The sequence below is a fragment of the Nerophis lumbriciformis genome, linkage group LG36 (genome assembly GCF_033978685.3).
Source record: "Nerophis lumbriciformis linkage group LG36, RoL_Nlum_v2.1, whole genome shotgun sequence".
NCBI classification, from domain to species: Eukaryota; Metazoa; Chordata; class Actinopteri; order Syngnathiformes; family Syngnathidae; genus Nerophis; species Nerophis lumbriciformis.
The window spans coordinates 9,086,924-9,105,725 of NC_084583.2; the positions used below are offsets into that span (position 1 = coordinate 9,086,924).

Sequence of the window (18,802 nt, forward strand, 5' to 3'; positions counted from 1 at the left end):
AGTTTTTAGTTTAAGTTTGCTGGTTTCAAGAAATGTAATGCCAAGCGCATATAATTATGTCAAGATAATGGCACTAGCATTTACTTAATTTAAGAATATTTTTCAACATATTGAGCAAAAAGGTCTCTTTTTTTTCTACCAAGAAAAGTGCACGAGTTATTACTGACAATATACTTATTTTAAGGTATTTTTAGGTTCATTGAGGTTAGCTAATTTTACTTGTTTTGGAAAGTCTTGACAAGCCAAATTTTCTTGTTCTATTGGCAGATAATTTTGCTTAGTTCAAATAAAATACCCCTCATTTTTGTATTTTTTTTCTTCTTGTTTTTGACCACTGACTTTTTGCAGTGTACTTATTATGTTGAAGGGGGCAGGAAATATAAGATTTTCTTCATCCTGTTCCTTCTCAAGCACAGGTGTATAAATATGTGTTTTGTTGCTAAAGTTTAATTGTCTATTGATCAAAATTGCACATCAATGAAGGAGATAAATAAAAAAAATGAAAAATTGTTGGGGGAATTCAAGGGCCGGGGACACAGGATATGAGGACATGTGTTGTGTGTTGGACACCGGGAAGTGAAGGAACTAAGAGCGGGAATGACAATAAGCTTTCTTTGTATATTATTAATCTTATAGTGGACTAACTAATAAGGGACAAATTGGGCACGCAACAGTACCCAATAAAAAACAATGCGTCAATTAGTGTTTAATATGAATGAGTGGTGTATTTTGATTGTTTTAACTTAAGTGAGGATACTAAGCTAGCTAATTCCTCTTCTAGTTACAAATGCTAATCTTAGCTTGGACGTTACTCGCTCTGCATGTCAACTTTTTGATGTGGAACAAAATACTTTCTAAAGAAAAAAAAAATTACATCTTCAATTGAATTTTTTAAAAAGAAGAAAAAAAAACCGCAAGAGCAAATGTAACAGTTCCACTTTCTTTTATCTAGATGCTAAGCTAACTTGTTGCTAGCTGTCACTTTAGCTTCTATCTCCATTTGCAGGCCGCGTTATTTTTAGCGGGAATGCAAATATGTGCCCACTTTGGTGAGGGAGTGAAATGGTTCTTGTCCACAAGTCACACCGACACTCCCTCCTCGCAGCCTCCCACACACGCAAACACGCGGCCGTGCTTTGCGAGCCTCCAAGCCCCGCCTCCAACTCGCCTGGTCGGACTGCGTGGCTCCGTCGCTCCCGATGATGATGCTGGAGCTCCATCTCTCAGCAGGTCTGGAGTCCACCTCTTCCACGCTGGAGCCGCCACAAGGAGCTTCTTTCATTCACCTCGCCGTCTTTTAGCCTCACCTTGTTGGATGTTTATGTGAGGGGGGCACTCGCCATGACTTTACAGCGCACATCAACACTTCTCCTATAGAGCGGGAATAGGAGGACTTTCTTCCGGGCGACGTTGAACTTTCTTTGGACTCGGCTATGTGGCTCCTTTGGCCCAGTCTGTGTGCGAGCGGTCTGGCTTCCCGTTGGCGGACTTGCGATATGCTTCTGTTGTGTTTCTTTCCAGGAGGATGGACAATGAAGGCGGACAGAAGACTTCATTATTCGGGCTTTAATTAGCACTAAGGATTGTTCTAGAACCCATCGCATTCTCATACAAGTTTCGCCTTTTTTTTTTATAACACTGACATTTCTTTAAAAGATGTCTAACAAACATTTTTTTGGGGCCTGAATGTGACTTTTTGACGGTTTTCTGATGAGGTGTGTAATTGTTGGTTACAGTTGACAAGTGGTTTTAAATGCGATTTTGGAAATTGTAACTTTTTTTTAACTCCTTTTTTTTTTTTTTTTTTTTTTTAAATAATTTTTAGGCCTGAATATGACTTTTTGATGGTTTCCTGATGAGGTGTGTAATTGTTGGTTACAGTTGAGGAGTTGTGTTAAATGCGATTTTGGGACTTTAAACTTTTTTTTTAACTCTTTTTTTATTATTATTTTTTAACTTTTTAAAACTTTTTTTTAGGCCTGAATGTGACTTTTTGATGGTTTCCTGATGAGGTGTGTAATTGTTGGTTACAGTGGAAGAGTGGTTTAGCAGAACCTGATGTCAGCCTGCTTTTAAAAGCGATTTTGGGATTTTTAACTCTTTTGAAAAACATTTTTTTTTAACTCTTTTTAAAATAAAAAAAAAACATTTTTAGGACTGAATGTGACTATTTGACGGTTTCCTGATGAGGTGTGTAATTGTTGGTTACAGTTGACGAGTGGTTTTAAATGCGATTTTGCGACTTTTAACTTTTTTTTTTTCTTTTTTTTTTTTCTTTTTTAACTTTTTTAGGCCTGAATGTGACTTTTTGATGGTTTCCTGATGAGGTGTGTAATTGTTGGTTACAGTGGAAGAGTGGTTTAGCAGAACCTGATATCAGCCTGTTTTTAAAAGCGATTTTGGGACTTTTAACTATTTTTTTAAAAACTTTTTTTTGTAAACATTTTTTTTAGGCCTGAATGTGACTTTTTGACTGTTTCCTGATGAGGTGTGTAATTGTTGCTTACAGTTAGCAGAGCCTGAAATCAGCCTGCTTTTAAATGCGATTTTGGGACTTTTAACTATCCACGCTTGGCTTTAGTTACAAAGTCTCCTCCAGGAGTTTCTTCCCCACAGTTGGACTACCATCCCTCCCTCCGTGGACCATGTGGCTGTCTCGCCTGGCCTTGCTGCTTCTCCTCCGGCTGTCCGTGGCCTTGGTGAAGGGCATCAACACGTGTCAGTTCATCAACTTGGACGAGCAGAAGTCGCGGCGCATCGAGGCGGTGCGCGGACAGATCCTGAGCAAGCTGCGCATCCAGAGCCCCCCGGACGACGACGACGACGACGAGGCGGCGGCTGTGAGCGGCGCGGTGCCCCCGGAGGTCATGCTGCTCTACAACAGCACCCGGGAGCTGCTGAAGGAGCGCGCCAGCTTTGGGGAGTCGCAGGCGTGCGAGCGAGAAAGCAGCGAGGAGGACTACTACGCCAAGGAGGTGCAGAGGATCGACATGCTGCCACCCACACAAACTAGTAAGTCCTAATATTGTGCTGTGGTGTCAAAGTCAAGGCCCGGGACCCATGTCCTTCATTTTGTGTGGCCTGCGAAAGCCTGGAATTAATATGCGTCTTTTCTTACGAAATGTATTTATACTTTATATTTTGGCAGAAAAAATACATGTGCTGCATGCAATTAAATATATTTAAAACGTTTTCTTACAGTGCAACCAGTGGTGTGTCGCCTAACATAACCAGAAATCATGATCATAATTAAAGATACAAGTGATGTTTTATTTACTTTCCCTAAATATCTAAAAGTATTCATATTCTCTTCATGTCATGTTATGCTCCTTCCAGCCCTGTTGTTTTTATATTATAGATTTTGTATCCAATCAGAATTCAGCTACCTTATGTTGCCATGCTGTACCAAATCTGCCTTCAGAATCAACAATGTGAATGTGCACTGTAAGTGAACGGGCACATACAGTTGCATACCTGCCAACTACTCCGGTTTTCCCGTAATTAGTACGGTTTTCATCAACCTATTCCGGGTTACGGTTGCAGTGATAAAAAATACGTTTTTTCATTAATTAAAAAAATTTTTTTTTTTTAAGTTTTATTGACGAAATCGCGTAACAACAATGATAATCGACACTGCTTCCCGTAACTTCCTGTCGAGCCATTCCGAATGCCATGCGCGAGGCTATTTATAGCACCGCTGCCAAGCACGAGGCACCTGTTGCCCATTGTTTCCAAACGAGCGAACGATCATGGAATCAGCCGGAGAAAAATCGCAAACGAGTCTTAAACCGAAAAGAAAACTGCAGTCATTCCGTGAAGAATATTCAAAAGCCTATCCGGGAATAATTATCCGTTCCAAAAAGGGTGAAAACTACGCGAATTGCACCTTGTGCAGACAAGATTTTTCGATCGGACACGGAGGAATTAGCGATGTAAAAGACCACGTTGGGACAAAAAAACACAAGTCTAATGCCGTTGCTAGCGATACAAGTGGAAAACTTTGGATTTTAGCCACAAAAAGGTAATGACACCAATGTTATCTATTGGAATTGTTTAGTACTGTTAAAAGTGTTAATACTATTTATGCTTTCAAGTCCAAGTTGAAGAAATCTTGTTAAATGTTGACAGCATAACTACCAAAATACAGAAGTATGTCCTTAATATTTTTGCAGTGCTATTTCTGTTGAAAAGTTAAAATGATTACATTAGAGATGTGATGTGCCACTTTTCAAGTGTCTGATGGCTTAAATTAATTTTCATTAATTTTTCATATTTTGAATTCTTTTGAAAGGCTTACAAAAAAACTACATTTGAATTGTAATTCCATGCTATTGACAGGACTATTATTTTTAATGAAGTTAGCTTACCATGTTTACAGTATGATATTTGTGATAGAAATGTGAATTTTAGGCACAGAATATTTTTTACAATTGAACAAGGCAGTAGATTATACAAGCTTGGACAGAAAGTTAATAATGACACCAATTTTTTTTTTAATGGAATTGTTTAGTACTGTTTTACCATTTGTTTACTGTAAAAAGTGTTTATACTGTTTATACTTTCAATTAACAAATTGAAGTCTTGTGAAAGGTTGACAGGATAACTGGCATTAACTGTCAAAATAATTTCAAACTATTGAAGTTAGCTTACAGAATAAACATGTCAATCAACCCATATGATTTTTGCTGTAATATTTTTGTTTTGAAAAGTCACTGTGACTGATAGAAAAGTGATGGTTTTAGCAACATTTTAACCTGTCTGAATGCTAATAATCATTTTGCGTCGGGGGGGCGAAGCTGAACCCCCCACTAGGACTTTGTCCTGGACCTACCGGGGCCTGCGGCCCCTGGACCCTGGCTACTAGGTTTTTCTGATTTCAAAAGTTGGCAGGTATGCAGTTGATAGATAATTGCCATAGCCAATCAGATTACCAGTTGTTTAGATTCAGATTACCTATATGGCCTAAGGCAGTTATATATTGTGATGTTATGAGCTAAGTAACAAAAGAACTCCATTACCCAGCATGCCACAGTAGTGACGAGCATGCACAATAGTCGCGTTTAACCGTGCCGGCAGCGGGATGTTTTTGATGAGCACGCTGTGGAGTAAACTTTAAGAACTAAGCCGACACGCCTCGTCTGCATCTTTTCTGATTAGACAAGACAACACATATATTTGCAAGGGCCATTTTCAAGAAGGATATTTAAAAATAAACCACATCTTGTGAGACCATGTCAGCCAACCCCGGAAGCTTGAATTGTTTCTACAGGTTGTGAGTTCAGATATGTTATTTATTTTATTTTTTTCACGTTTAATATGTTTTTTACAATTTTATTTTTTTACAGTACCACATAAGATATGTTTTAATTGCTGATGCAGGTTTATTGATGTTTAAATGCACCAGAAAATAACCCGTTTTGTACACTGTTGATGTGATTCAATGCTGAGTAAATGTGTTTCTGTATAGTATTTCTCCAGCAATGGTCATGTGGTGACATCAATGATGGTATTTTGAGAGGTCATCATTGAAGTCGCACATCACTGAAGGCTTAGGTGGGAAACGCACAGCCCGCCACTGATTGCAACAAATATTATAACACATTCCAAAAATGTTTTTTGTTAAAATATAAATAAGTACTTAAATATATGATTGACTCATGATTCAAAGCAAGTTATTCATCAATTTGTACACAGTAAAAAAAGTTTTACAGTAAAAAAAACAACTGGTAGCTCAGTTGCCTGAATTTTACTGTTTAAAAACAAAACAAAAACGTTGGTATAACAGTTTTACAACAGTGGTACTGTTTTCCATTTCCATTTCCAGTTAGTATGTATCGTAACAAACATCGTACATTTTATGGTAACATTTTGGCAACTGAACTGTCAGTTTTTTACAATAAAATCTACATATTTTTCTTAGAGTACGTAAAAAATAATAACATTTACCATAATTTTTTGGTAAAATTGTCATTTTTTTTCTCTAAAATCTACACGTTTTTCTTATAGAGTATGTTAAAAATATATAACATTTACCATACATTTTTGGTAAAATTGTCAGTTTTTTACTCTAAAATCTACATATTTCTCTTACAGAGTACGTAAAATATATATATAACATTTACCATCATTATTTGGTAAAATTGTCAGTTTTTTACTCTAAAATCTACATGTTTTTCTGAGAGTGTACGTAAAAAATATATACAACATTTACCATATATTTATGGTAAAATTGTCAGTTTTTTTTACTATAAAGTCTACTTATTTTTCTTACAGTGTATATAAAAAAAAAAATATATAACAATACATACTGTAAGTGTGTAATGAGGCAATGTACATTATATTGCCAAAAGTATTTGGCCACCCATCCAAATGATGAAAATCAGGTGTCCTTATCACTTGGCCCGGTGTATCAAATCAAGCACTTAGGCATGGAGACTGTTTCTACAATCATTTGTGAAAGAATGGGCCGCTCTCAGTGATTTCCAGCGTGGAACTGTCATGGGATGCCACCTGTGCAACAAATGCAGTCGTGAAATTTCCTCGCTCCTAAATATTCCAAAGTCAACTGTCGACTTTATTATAAGAAAAGTGAAGAGTTTGGGAACAACAGCAACTCAGCCACCAAGTGGTAGGTCACGTAAACTGACAGAGAGGTCAGCATAGTGCAAATACTTTCTGCACAGTCAGTTGCTACAGAGCTCCAAACTTAATGTGACCTTCCAATTAGCCCACGTACATGACGCAGAGAGCTTCATGGAATGGGTTTCCATGGCCGAGCAGCTGAATCTAAGCCATACATCACCGAGTCCAATGCAAAGCGTGGGATGCAGTGGTGTACAGCACCTCGCATCTGGACTCTAGAGCAGTGGAGACGCCTTCTCTGGACTGATGAATCACGCTTTTCCATCTGGCAATCTGATGGACCAGTTTGGGTTTGGAGGTTGCCAGGAGAACGCTATATTTCGGACTGCATTGTGCCGAGTGTGAAATTTGGTGGAGGAGGAATTTTGGTGTGGGGTTGTTTTTCAGGAGTTGGGCTTGGCCCCTTGGTTCCAGTGAAAGGAACTTTGAATGCTCCAGGATACCAAAACATTTTGGACAATTCCATGCTCCCAACCTTGTGGGAACAGTTTGGAGCGGGCCCCTTCCTCTTCCAACACGACTGTGCACCAGTGCACAAAGCAAGGTCCATAAAGACATGGATGACAGAGTCTGGTGTGGATGAACTTGACTGGCCTGCACAGAGTCCTGACCTGAACCCGATAGAACACCTTTGGGATGAATTACAATAGAGACTGAGAGCCAGGCCTTCTCCATTTGACTCTCCTGACACCCGGGGGGCCCACCCCACTATTTGAGACGCATTGATGTATGTCATATATTCAGGGTCGCCTAACCATAGAGGAAAAACACACGCTGTGTTAGGGCCCCACCCGGTTTTGTGCGAAATATCAATGAATAACAGGGCATTTCATATGAAATTTTACAGCACATGTATTCCTAGCCCCTTCCTGCTCTGTCAGGGGTAAGAATATGATAGCAAATGTCTCCAGTCATCCACAGTAAGGTTTCTTAACCTTTTTGACTTCGGAGCCCAAGTTTTCCACTATACAGCGGCCCGGGTTGGACTCAAAAATTAACAGACACATTAGTCATCTTACTCTTGATTGATTCAATAATTATATCAATCAATCAATCAATCAATGTTTACTTATATAGCCCTAAATCACGGGTGTCTCAAAGGGCTGCACAAGCCACAACGACATCCTCGGCTCAGATCCCAAGAAAAAAACTCAACCCAATGGGATAACAATGAGAAACTTGCAGATGTACATATTACATATTGTTATGAAGGTGTCTGTTACTACATTATATATATACTTGCAGTGTGTATATTGTACATATTACATATTGTTATGAAGGTATCTGTTACTACATTATATATATATACACTTGCAGTGTGTATATTGTACATATTACATATTGTTATGAAGGTGTCTGTTACTACATTATATATATATACTTGCAGTGTGGATATTGTACATATTACATATTGTTATGAAGGTGTCTGTTACTACATTATATATATACTTGCAGTGTGTATATTGTACATATTACATATTGTTATGAAGGTGTCTGTTACTACATTATATATATATACTTGCAGGGTGTAAATTGTACATATTACATATTGTTATGAAGGTGTCTGTTACTACATTATATATATACTTGCAGTGTGTATATTGTACATATGACATATTGTTATGAAGGTGTCTGTTACTACATATACATTATATATATACTTGCAGTGTGTATATTGTACATATTACATATTGTTATGAAGGTGTCTGTTACTACATTATATATATACTTGCAGTGTGTATACTGTACATATTACATATTGTTATGAAGGTGTCTGTTACTACATTATATATATATACTTGCAGTGTGTATACTGAACATATTACATATTGTTATGAAGGTGTCTGTTACTACATTATATATATACTTGCACTGTGTATATTCTACATATTACATATTGTTATGAAGGTGTCTGTTACTACATTATATATATACTTGCAGTGTGTATATTCTACATATTACATATTGTTATGAAGGTGTCTGTTACTACATTATATATATACTTGCAGTGTATATTCTACATATTGCATATTGTTATGAAGGTGTCTGTTGCTACATTATATATATATACTTGCAGTGTGTATATTCTACATATTACACATTGTTATGAAGGTGTCTGTTACTACATCATACATATACTTGCAGTGTGTATATTCTACATATTACATATTGTTATGAAGGTGTCTGTTACTACATTATATATATACTTGCAGTGTGTATATTGTACATATTACATGTTGTTATGAAGGTGTCTGTTACTACATTATATATGTACTTGCAGTGTGTATATTGTACATATTACATATAGTTATGAAGGTGTCTGTTGCTACATTATATATATAGTTGCACTGTGTATATTGTACATATTACATATTGTTATGAAGGTGTCTGTTACTACATTATATTAATACTTTCAGTGTGTATATTGTATATATTACATATTGTTATGAATGTGTCTGTTACTACATTATATATATATATATATATATATACTTGCAGTGTGTATATTCTACATATTACATATTGTTTTGAAGGTGTCTGTTACTACATTATATATATACTTGCAGTGTGTATATAACACACAGGCTTTTGAAGTTGTTTTAGAGGCTATGAAGGCTACAATGGTGACTCTCATAAGCCGCATTTTGCAATCGTTTTTTTTTAATCATCTTTAGAATCTTTAAAACACAAAAAACAAGACATGTTTGTTCTTGTCTCTCATAATGATTGTGATCAATAGGCAACAATTGAAAAAAGTGCAGTTTCCCTTTACTCACCAAGAGTCTCATACTGTAAGTATATTCATCCATCCATCCATCCATTTTCTACCGCTTATTCCCTTTGGCATGTTCGAAATAAACTTAAATCAACTCAATTATTATTTATTTAACACATAAACCTTAGGCTTTTGTCAGGCTGATTAGAAAAATAAGTACTAATTGAAAATATTGCATAAGAAGGGACTCATTTATAACTAATAACATACTTGCATACAATAATATTCTGCTAAAATAAATAAACACAATTAATAAAACAAAAACTGTTTCTTAATTAAACAGTGAATAAAATCCAAGTGCAAATGAAAATACAGCTTTGCCACTTCAGTCATAATTCTCGGGCTATAGAAACTTCTCTATGACTTTTGCTCCAGACTTTACTGCCACATGTGGTGTAAAAGTGTATTACAACTGAGTACTGCTGGGCTGCTAATTTCACATCGAGGATCGCATCCCAGTCAACATTAACATGTTAATGTGTGTGTTATTTTGCACTAAAAACATAATGAATTGAACAATGAATTTCCCATGAAGTAGTTTTTGGACAAAACATGCATCAAATCACATTCAAGTTTGATTAAAAAAAGTACAGCGTGAAAAAATGTTGTAATGGGGTGAGGGGACCTCAAATAAAATTCTGCCTGGTGCCCCAATTTAGCCTGATATAGGCATTTATTACGTGAGTTACTGAATATATGTAAGTAGAGATGTCCGATAATATCGGCCGATAAATGCTTTAAAATGTGATATCGGAAATTATCGGTATCGTTTTTTAAATTATCGGTATCGGTATCGTTTTATTTTTTTTATTTTTTTTTTATTAAATCAACATAAAAAACACAAGATACACTTACAATTAGAGCACCAACCCCAAAAACCTCCCTCCCCTATTTACACTCATTCACACAAAAGGGTTGTTTCTTTCTGTTATTAATATTCTGGTTCCTACATTATATATCAATATATATCAATACAGTCTGCAAGGGATACAGTCCGTAAGCACACATGATTGTGCGTGCTGCTGGTCCACTAATAATACTAACCTTCAACAGTTAATTTTACTCATTTTCTTTAATTACTAGTTTCTATGTAACTGTTTTTGTATTGTTTTACTTTTTTTTTTATTCAAGAAAATGTTTTTAATTTATTTATCTTATTTTATTTTATTATTTTTTTTAAAAAGGACCTTATCTTCACCATACCTCGTTGTCCAAATTAGGCATAATAATGTGTTAATTCCACAAATGTATATATCGGTATCGGTTGATATCGGTATCGGTAATTAAGAGTTGGACAATATCGAAATATCGGATATCGGCAAAAAAGCCATTATCGGACATCCCTATATGTAAGAAATAAGTGAAGTGCACAATATTGCCTTTTCAGGACATATACTTTGTCTTAGACAGATGTGAGTCAAACAGCTCATTAGCATTAAAGCTGCAGACACACACGACGATGTGTTCCCAATAGGACTTACTAGAACACTTTTATACTGTCCATATTCCAGCACCAAGATTACAGGTAAAAGCCAGTAAATTAGAATATTTTGAAAAACTTGATTTATTTCAGTAATTGCATTCAAAAGGTGTAACTTGTACATTATATTTATTCATTGCACACAGACTGATGCATTCAAATGTTTATTCCATTTAATTTTGATGATTTGAAGTGGCAACAAATGAAAATCCAAAATTCCGTGTGTCACAAAATTAGAATATTACTTAAGGCTAATACAAAAAAGGGATTTTTAGAAATGTTGGCCAACTGAAAAGTATGAAAATGAAAAATATGAGCATGTACAATACTCAATACTTGGTTGGAGCTCCTTTTGCCTCAATTACTGCGTTAATGCGGCGTGGCATGGAGTCGATGAGTTTCTGGCACTGCTCAGGTGTTATGAGAGCCCAGGTTGCTCTGATAGTGGCCTTCAACTCTTCTGCGTTTTTGGGTCTGGCATTCTGCATCTTCCTTTTCACAATACCCCACAGATTTTCTATGGGGCTAAGGTCAGGGGAGTTGGCGGGCCAATTTAGAACAGAAATACCATGGTCTGTAAACCAGGCACGGGTAGATTTTGCGCTGTGTGCAGGCGCCAAGTCCTGTTGGAACTTGAAATCTCCATCTCCATAGAGCAGGTCAGCAGCAGGAAGCATGAAGTGCTCTAAAACTTGCTGGTAGACGGCTGCGTTGACCCTGGATCTCAGGAAACAGAGTGGACCGACACCAGCTGGACTGCTGCTGAGTGGTCCAAAGTCATGTTTTCTGACGAAAGCAAATTTTGCATTTCCTTTGGAAATCGAGGTCCCAGAGTCTGGAGGAAGACAGGAGAGGCACAGGATCCACGTTGCCTGAAGTCTAGTGTAAAGTTTCCACCATCAGTGATGGTTTGGGGTGCCATGTCATCTGCTGGTGTCGGTCCACTCTGTTTCCTGAGATCCAGGGTCAACGCAGCCGTCTACCAGCAAGTTTTAGAGCACTTCATGCTTCCTGCTGCTGACCTGCTCTATGGAGATGGAGATTTCAAGTTCCAACAGGACTTGGCGCCTGCACACAGCGCAAAATCTACCCGTGCCTGGTTTACAGACCATGGTATTTCTGTTCTAAATTGGCCCGCCAACTCCCCTGACCTTAGCCCCATAGAAAATCTGTGGGGTATTGTGAAAAGGAAGATGCAGAATGCCAGACCCAAAAACGCAGAAGAGTTGAAGGCCACTATCAGAGCAACCTGGGCTCTCATAACACCTGAGCAGTGCCAGAAACTCATTGACTCCATGCCACGCCGCATTAACGCAGTAATTGAGGCAAAAGGAGCTCCAACCAAGTATTGAGTATTGTACATGCTCATATTTTTCATTTTCATACTTTTCAGTTGGCCAACATTTCTAAAAATCCCTTTTTTGTATTAGCCTTAAGTAATATTCTAATTTTGTGACACACGGAATTTTGGATTTTCATTTGTTGCCACTTCAAATCATCAAAATTAAATGAAATAAACATTTGAATGCATCAGTCTGTGTGCAATGAATAAATATAATGTACAAGTTACACCTTTTGAATGCAATTACTGAAATAAATCAAGTTTTTCAAAATATTCTAATTTACTGGCTTTTACCTGTATCATTTTGGACAACTCACTTCCAATTCTATCGAGAGACTTATTAAGGATTGTTGTCCCAAAAACTCTTTTTGAAGTACCAGGAGTCTAAAAAGACAAACAAAAACATCACTATTGGAATAATGTTAGACAAATGACCAGTAATCATAAAAATACTGCTGTACCTTCATGTTTGACTTACACTTTTGGGTTGATCAAGTTCAAACTGTAAGTGCCTGGTTGCAGATTACCACAAAGCATCCCGCCAGACAAATAGTCAAGATAGTTTCATGCATTCCACAATTGGCTGAAAACATATTTAGTTGCTGTAGCTTGTGGTAAAGACAGTTGCCATATATTTTTGTAAATTCCGTTACTATAGTTGCTCCATCTTGAGAGTTCAATCGTTAGTATGAATACAAGTGTTAGGACATTGTCGTGTTCTGTATGTGTTGCACCCTTAAAATGACCAAACGTCGTCTCTTCGGTGCAATATTTATTCACCCAACCCACGGTTCAGATTACAGGCATTTTCTGATACCCCTCTTTTTCCCGCTCACTGTTTCACTTCCTGTTTCCTTCTCGAGCATGCACATTACACACATAAACTCAATCAATCAATCAATCAATGTTTACTTATATAGCTCTAAATCACAAGTGTCTCAAAGGGCTGCACAAGCCACAACGACATCCTCGGCTCAGATCCCACATCAGGGCAAGAAAAAACTCAACCCAATGGGATGACAATGAGAAACCTTGGAGGGGACCCCCCCCATTCCCCCTCCTAACATAATAGTGTGAGAGTCCAGTCCATAGTGGATCTAACATAATAGTGTGAGAGTCCAGTCCATAGTGGATCTAACATAATAGTGTGAGAGTCCAGTCCATAGTGGATCTAACATAATAGTGTGAGAGTCCAGTCCATAGTGGATCTAACATAATAGTGTGAGAGTCCAATCCATAGTGGATCTAACATAATAGTGAGAGTCCAGTCCATAGTGGATCTAACATAATAGTGTGAGAGTCCAGTCCATAGTGGATCTAACATAATAGTGAGAGTCCAGTCCATAGTGGATCTAACATAATAGTCAGAGTCCAGTCCATAGTGGATCTAACATAATAGTCAGAGTCCAGTCCATAGTGGATCTAACATAATAGCGAGTCCAGTCCATAGTGGATCTAACATAATAGTGTGAGAGTCCAGTCCATAGTGGATCTAACATAATAGTGAAAGTTCAGTCCATAGTGGATCTAACATAATAGTGAGAGTCCAGTCCATAGTGGATCTAACATAATAGTGTGAGAGTCCAGTCCATAGTGGATCTAACATAATAGTGTGAGAGTCCAGTCCATAGCGGATCTAACATAATAGTGTGAGAATCCAGTCCATAGTGGATGTAACATAATAGTGTGAGAGTCCAGTCCATAGTGGATCTAACATAATTGTGTGAGTGTACAGTCCATAGTGGATCTAACATAATAGTGTGAGAGTACAGTTCATAGTGGATCTAACATAATAGTGTGAGAGTACAGTCCATAGTGGATCTAACATAATAGTGTGAGAGTCCAGTCCATAGTGGATCTAACATAATATTGTGAGAGTCCAGTCCATAGTGGATCTAACATAATAGTGTGAGAATCCAGTCCATAGTGGATCTAACATAATAGTGTGAGAGTACAGTCCATAGTGGATCTAACATAATAGTGTGAGAGTACAGTCCATAGTGGATCTAACATAATAGTGTGAGAGTACAGTCCATAGTGGATCTAACATAATATTGTGAGAGTCCAGTCCATAGTGGATCCAACATAATAGTCAGAGTCCAGTCCATAGTGGATATAACATAATAGTGAGAGTCCAGTCCATAGTGGATCTAACATAATAGTGTGAGAGTCCAGTCCATAGTGGATCTAACATAATATTGTGAGAGTCCAGTCCATAGTGGATCTAACATAATAGTGTGAGAATCCAGTCCATAGTGGATCTAACATAATAGTGTGAGAGTACAGTCCATAGTGGATCTAACATAATAGTGTGAGAGTACAGTCCATAGTGGATCTAACATAATAGTGTGAGAGTACAGTCCACAGTGGATCTAACATAATAGTGTGAGAATCCAGTCCATAGTGGATCTAACATAATAGTGTGAGAGTACAGTCCATAGTGGATCTAACATAATAGTGTGAGAATCCAGTCCATAGTGGATCTAACATAATAGTGTGAGAGTACAGTCCATAGTGGATCTAACATAATGGTGAGAGTCCAGTCCATAGTGGGGCCAGCAGGAGACCATCCCGAGCGGAGACAGGTCAGTAGCGCAGAGACGTCCCCAACCGATGCACAGACGAGTGGTCCACCCTGGGTCCCGACCCTGGACAGCCAGCGCTTCATCCGTGGCTACCGAACCTGTGCCCCCCCCCCCCTTCCACGAAGGAGAGGGGGGCAGAGCAGAAAAGAAACGGCAGATCAACTGGTCTAAAAGGATCGTCTATAAACTAAGAAATGACGCAGCTCCCCTTCCCAATACTCATAACATGGAGATGAGTATGAAGAATGAAACTCATTACATAATAAATTTAGCAAAAACAGAATAAGTGTTATTCTATTTATGCATCTTAGTGCAACCTTTAGATTTTAAATCCAAACTCTAGTTTCAGGGTGCTACATATGCAAAGCTCTCAGAAGGTGACCAAAACGAGGATAAATGCAATGTATCAAATATCTACTTCAGCTCCCTACAGAGTTTCCCTACAAGGCTGCATTTGTGGCAATGGCTTCTTAGGGGTTGAGATAATGTCATTGTTAAATTTGCATAATTGGCCATGACACATCTGCATGTCATTTTTATGGATGCTGTAGAAAACAAAACATGAGCAAAAAAAAACATGATAATCAAAAGAAATATGTTTGGAAATACAGTGGTACCTCAACTATGAGAGTATTTTAAGATCGACTATTTGCTATGCTTTAAGTTGCGAGCAAAATTCGAGTTAGGAGCCTCCCTGCCACACACTGCTAGTTGCTAGTTGTCCTAGCAATTAAAGGGGAACATTATCACCAGACCTATGCAAGCGTCAATATATACCTTGATGTTGCAGAAAAAAGACCATATGTTTTTTAACCGATTTCCGAACTCTAAATGGGTGAATTTTGGCGAATTAAACGCCTTTCTAATATTCGCTCTCGGGAAGCAATCCGCCATTTTCTCAAACACCGAGTCAAATCAGCTCTGTTATTTTCCGTTTTTTTCGACTGTTTTCCGTACCTTGGAGACATCATGCCTCGTCGGTGTGTTGTCGGAGGGTGTAACAACACGAAGAGGGACGGATTCAAGTTGCACCAGTGGCCCAAAGATGCGAAAGTGGCAAGAAATTGGACGTTTGTTCCGCACACTTTACCGACGAAAGCTATGCTACGACAGAGATGGCAAGAATGTGTGGATATCCTGCGACACTCAAAGCAGAGGAATTTCCAACGATAAAGTCAAAGAAATCTGCCGCCAGACCCCCATTGAATCTGCCGGAGTGTGTGAGCAATTCAGGGACAAAGGACCTCGGTAGCACGGCAAGCAATGGCGGCAGTTTGTTCCCGCAGACGAGCGAGCTAAACCCCCTGGATGTCTTGGCTCACACCGCTTCTACCGTCCCTTATGCCACCGAAGATGATCAAGAGAAGAATATCGACCCTAGCTTCCCTGGCCTGCTGACATCAACTCCAAAACTGGACAGATCAGCTTTCAGGAAAAGAGCGCGGATGAGGGTATGTCTACAGAATATATTAATTGATGAAAATTGGGCTGTCTGCACTCTCAAAGTGCATGTTGTTGCCAAATGTATTTCATATGCTGTAAACCTAGTTCATAGTTGTTAGTTTCCTTTAATGCCAAACAAACACATACCAATCGTTGGTTAGAAGGCGATCGCCGAATTCGTCCTCGCTTTCTCCCGTGTCGCTGGCTGTCGTGTCGTTTTCGTCGGTTTCGCTTGCATACGGGTCAAACCGATATGGCTCAATAGCTTCAGTTTCTTCTTCAATTTTGTTTTCGCTACCTGCCTCCACACTACAACCATCCGTTTCAATACATTCGTAATCTGTTGAATCGCTTAAGCCGCTGAAATCCGAGTCTGAATCCGAGCTAATGTCGCTATAGCTTGCTGTTCTATGAGCCATGTTTGTTTGTATTGGCATCACTATGTGACGTCACAGGAAAATGGACGGGTGTATATAACGATGGTTAAAATCAGGCACTTTGAAGCTTTTTTTGGGGATATTGCGTGATGGGTAAAATTTTGAAAAAATTTTGAAAACTAAAATAAGCCACTTGGAACTGATTTTTAATGGTTTTAACCCTTCTGAAATTGTGATAATGTTCCCCTTTAAAATTAACCCTGCAAGATCTACCCCAAAACATCCATTCTTCCTCGCTAGCAATAGCTCATAGCTGGAGGTCGTTATAGCTTTGTTTTCCAAGCCTTTGAAACAGTTCGCAGCGGTCCAGCTTCTATAACCTTCTCGCTGATGTCCTCCGTTGGCACTGTTGAGGTTTGCGGTCTCTGCCGCACTCCAAACCAGCCTCTTCGCTAACTTAACTCATTGTCCATGTTGGATCTAATGAGACGGCAAGATAAAGGAGTAGAGAGAAGATGTATATGCTTTATAACGACATTACTCCATAAAACTACTGTAGTTGTTTGTAGTACATTCTAAAGCAGACCTGGTTAAGCATTTCACTCTGGCCCGCTGGCCATTCCCAAACAATTTTTTTAGATCTTTAAGATGGAAAGTGTAGCTGTGTAGTGATGTTTTCTAATGACCGTAAGTCTTGAACTATACAAAGTATTTCAATGGTTGGAATGTGTGCTTTTGCCTTATATACTAGATACTATGGTAATCTAATTAGTTACTATGGTAATGTAAGTCACAGCAGCTCAGACGAGGCACCAAGCAGTGTGGGTGGGGAGTGTTTCCAGAGCCTGAAATGTGGGTGTCAGGGACAGACGCGGAAGGAGATTTTTACAACAAAGTTCTAAAGCTTAGTGATATATCACATATATCAGATTGTAGGTTGTTGTTTTTTTTACCCTTCGCATTCATTTTTACCTGTGTTTGTTGCATTTTTGCTGCGTTTCGCTCGATTGTAAAATATGTGGATGGAGAAGGGGGTGTGACGTTCAAATGTTGTCAATATTCAGTGTTTTATCCTTCATAGTTAATAATGTAAATCCCACATTCTTTATTTTCATGTACATTCTGGATGTCTCATTCAGTAAAAAAATTTAAAATTCCATTCCGTTTTAACGCGCTCTGTCGTAACGTTTTTAGTATTCAATCAGACATCATTGTGAGGTTTTGTATTAGTATCAGATATACCGTTTAGTGATATATCTTAGTGATGTATCAGATTGAAGGTGAGGTTGTTTTTTTTACGCTTCGCATTCATATTTTGCTGTTTGTTGCATTTTTGTTGCGTTTCCCTTGATTGCAAAATATGTGGATGGAGAGGGTGTGTGATGTTCATATGTTGTCAATATTCAGTGTTTTATCCTTCATAGTTAATATTGTAACATTCTTTATTTTCATGTACATTCTGGGTGTCATTCAGTAAAAAAATGTAAAATTCCATTCCGTTTTAAGGCGCTCTGTCATAACGTTTTTAGCATTCAATCAGACATTATTGTGAGGTTTTGTATTAGTATCAGATGTACCGTTTAGTGATATATCTTAGTGATGTATCAGATTGTAAGTGAGGTTGTTTTTTTAACCTTCGCATTCATATTTGGCTGTATTTGTTGCATTTTTGTTGCATTTCCCTTGATTGCAAAACATGTGGATGGAGAGGGTGTGGGACGTTCATATGTTGTCAATATTCAGTGTTTTATCCTTCATAGTTAATAATATAAATCCCACATTCTTTATTTTCATGTACATTCTGGGTGTCATTCACTAAAAAAAATTAAAATTTCATTCCGTTTTAAGGCGCTCTGTCATAACGTTTTTAGTATTCAATCAGACATCATTGTGAGGTTTTGTATTAGTATCAGATATACCGTTTAGTGATATATCTTAGTGATGTATCAGATTGTAGGTGAGGTTTTTTTTTACCCTTCGCATTCATATTTCCCTGTGTTTGTTGCATTTTTGCTGCGTTTCGCTCGATTGTAAAATATGTGGACGGAGAGGGTGTGTGACGTTCATATGTTGTCAATATTCAGTGTTTTATCCTTCATAGTTAATATTGTAAATCCCATATTCTTTATTTTCATGTACATTCTGGGTGTCTCATTC

At 38.0% G+C, this 18,802-nt stretch overlaps 1 protein-coding gene across 1 annotated transcript in view; it reads left to right on the forward strand.

Moving 5' to 3' along the window:
- Positions 1-882: 882 nt before the first annotated feature.
- Positions 883-18,802, forward strand: part of tgfb5 (transforming growth factor, beta 5) — a 52,099-nt gene continuing 34,179 nt past the window's right edge. Inside the window, exon 1 of the mRNA XM_061930432.2 lies at positions 883-3,012. Coding sequence (XP_061786416.1) covers positions 2,646-3,012 — 367 coding nt within the window. The 5' untranslated portion in view covers positions 883-2,645. The remainder of the gene's footprint in view (positions 3,013-18,802) is intronic.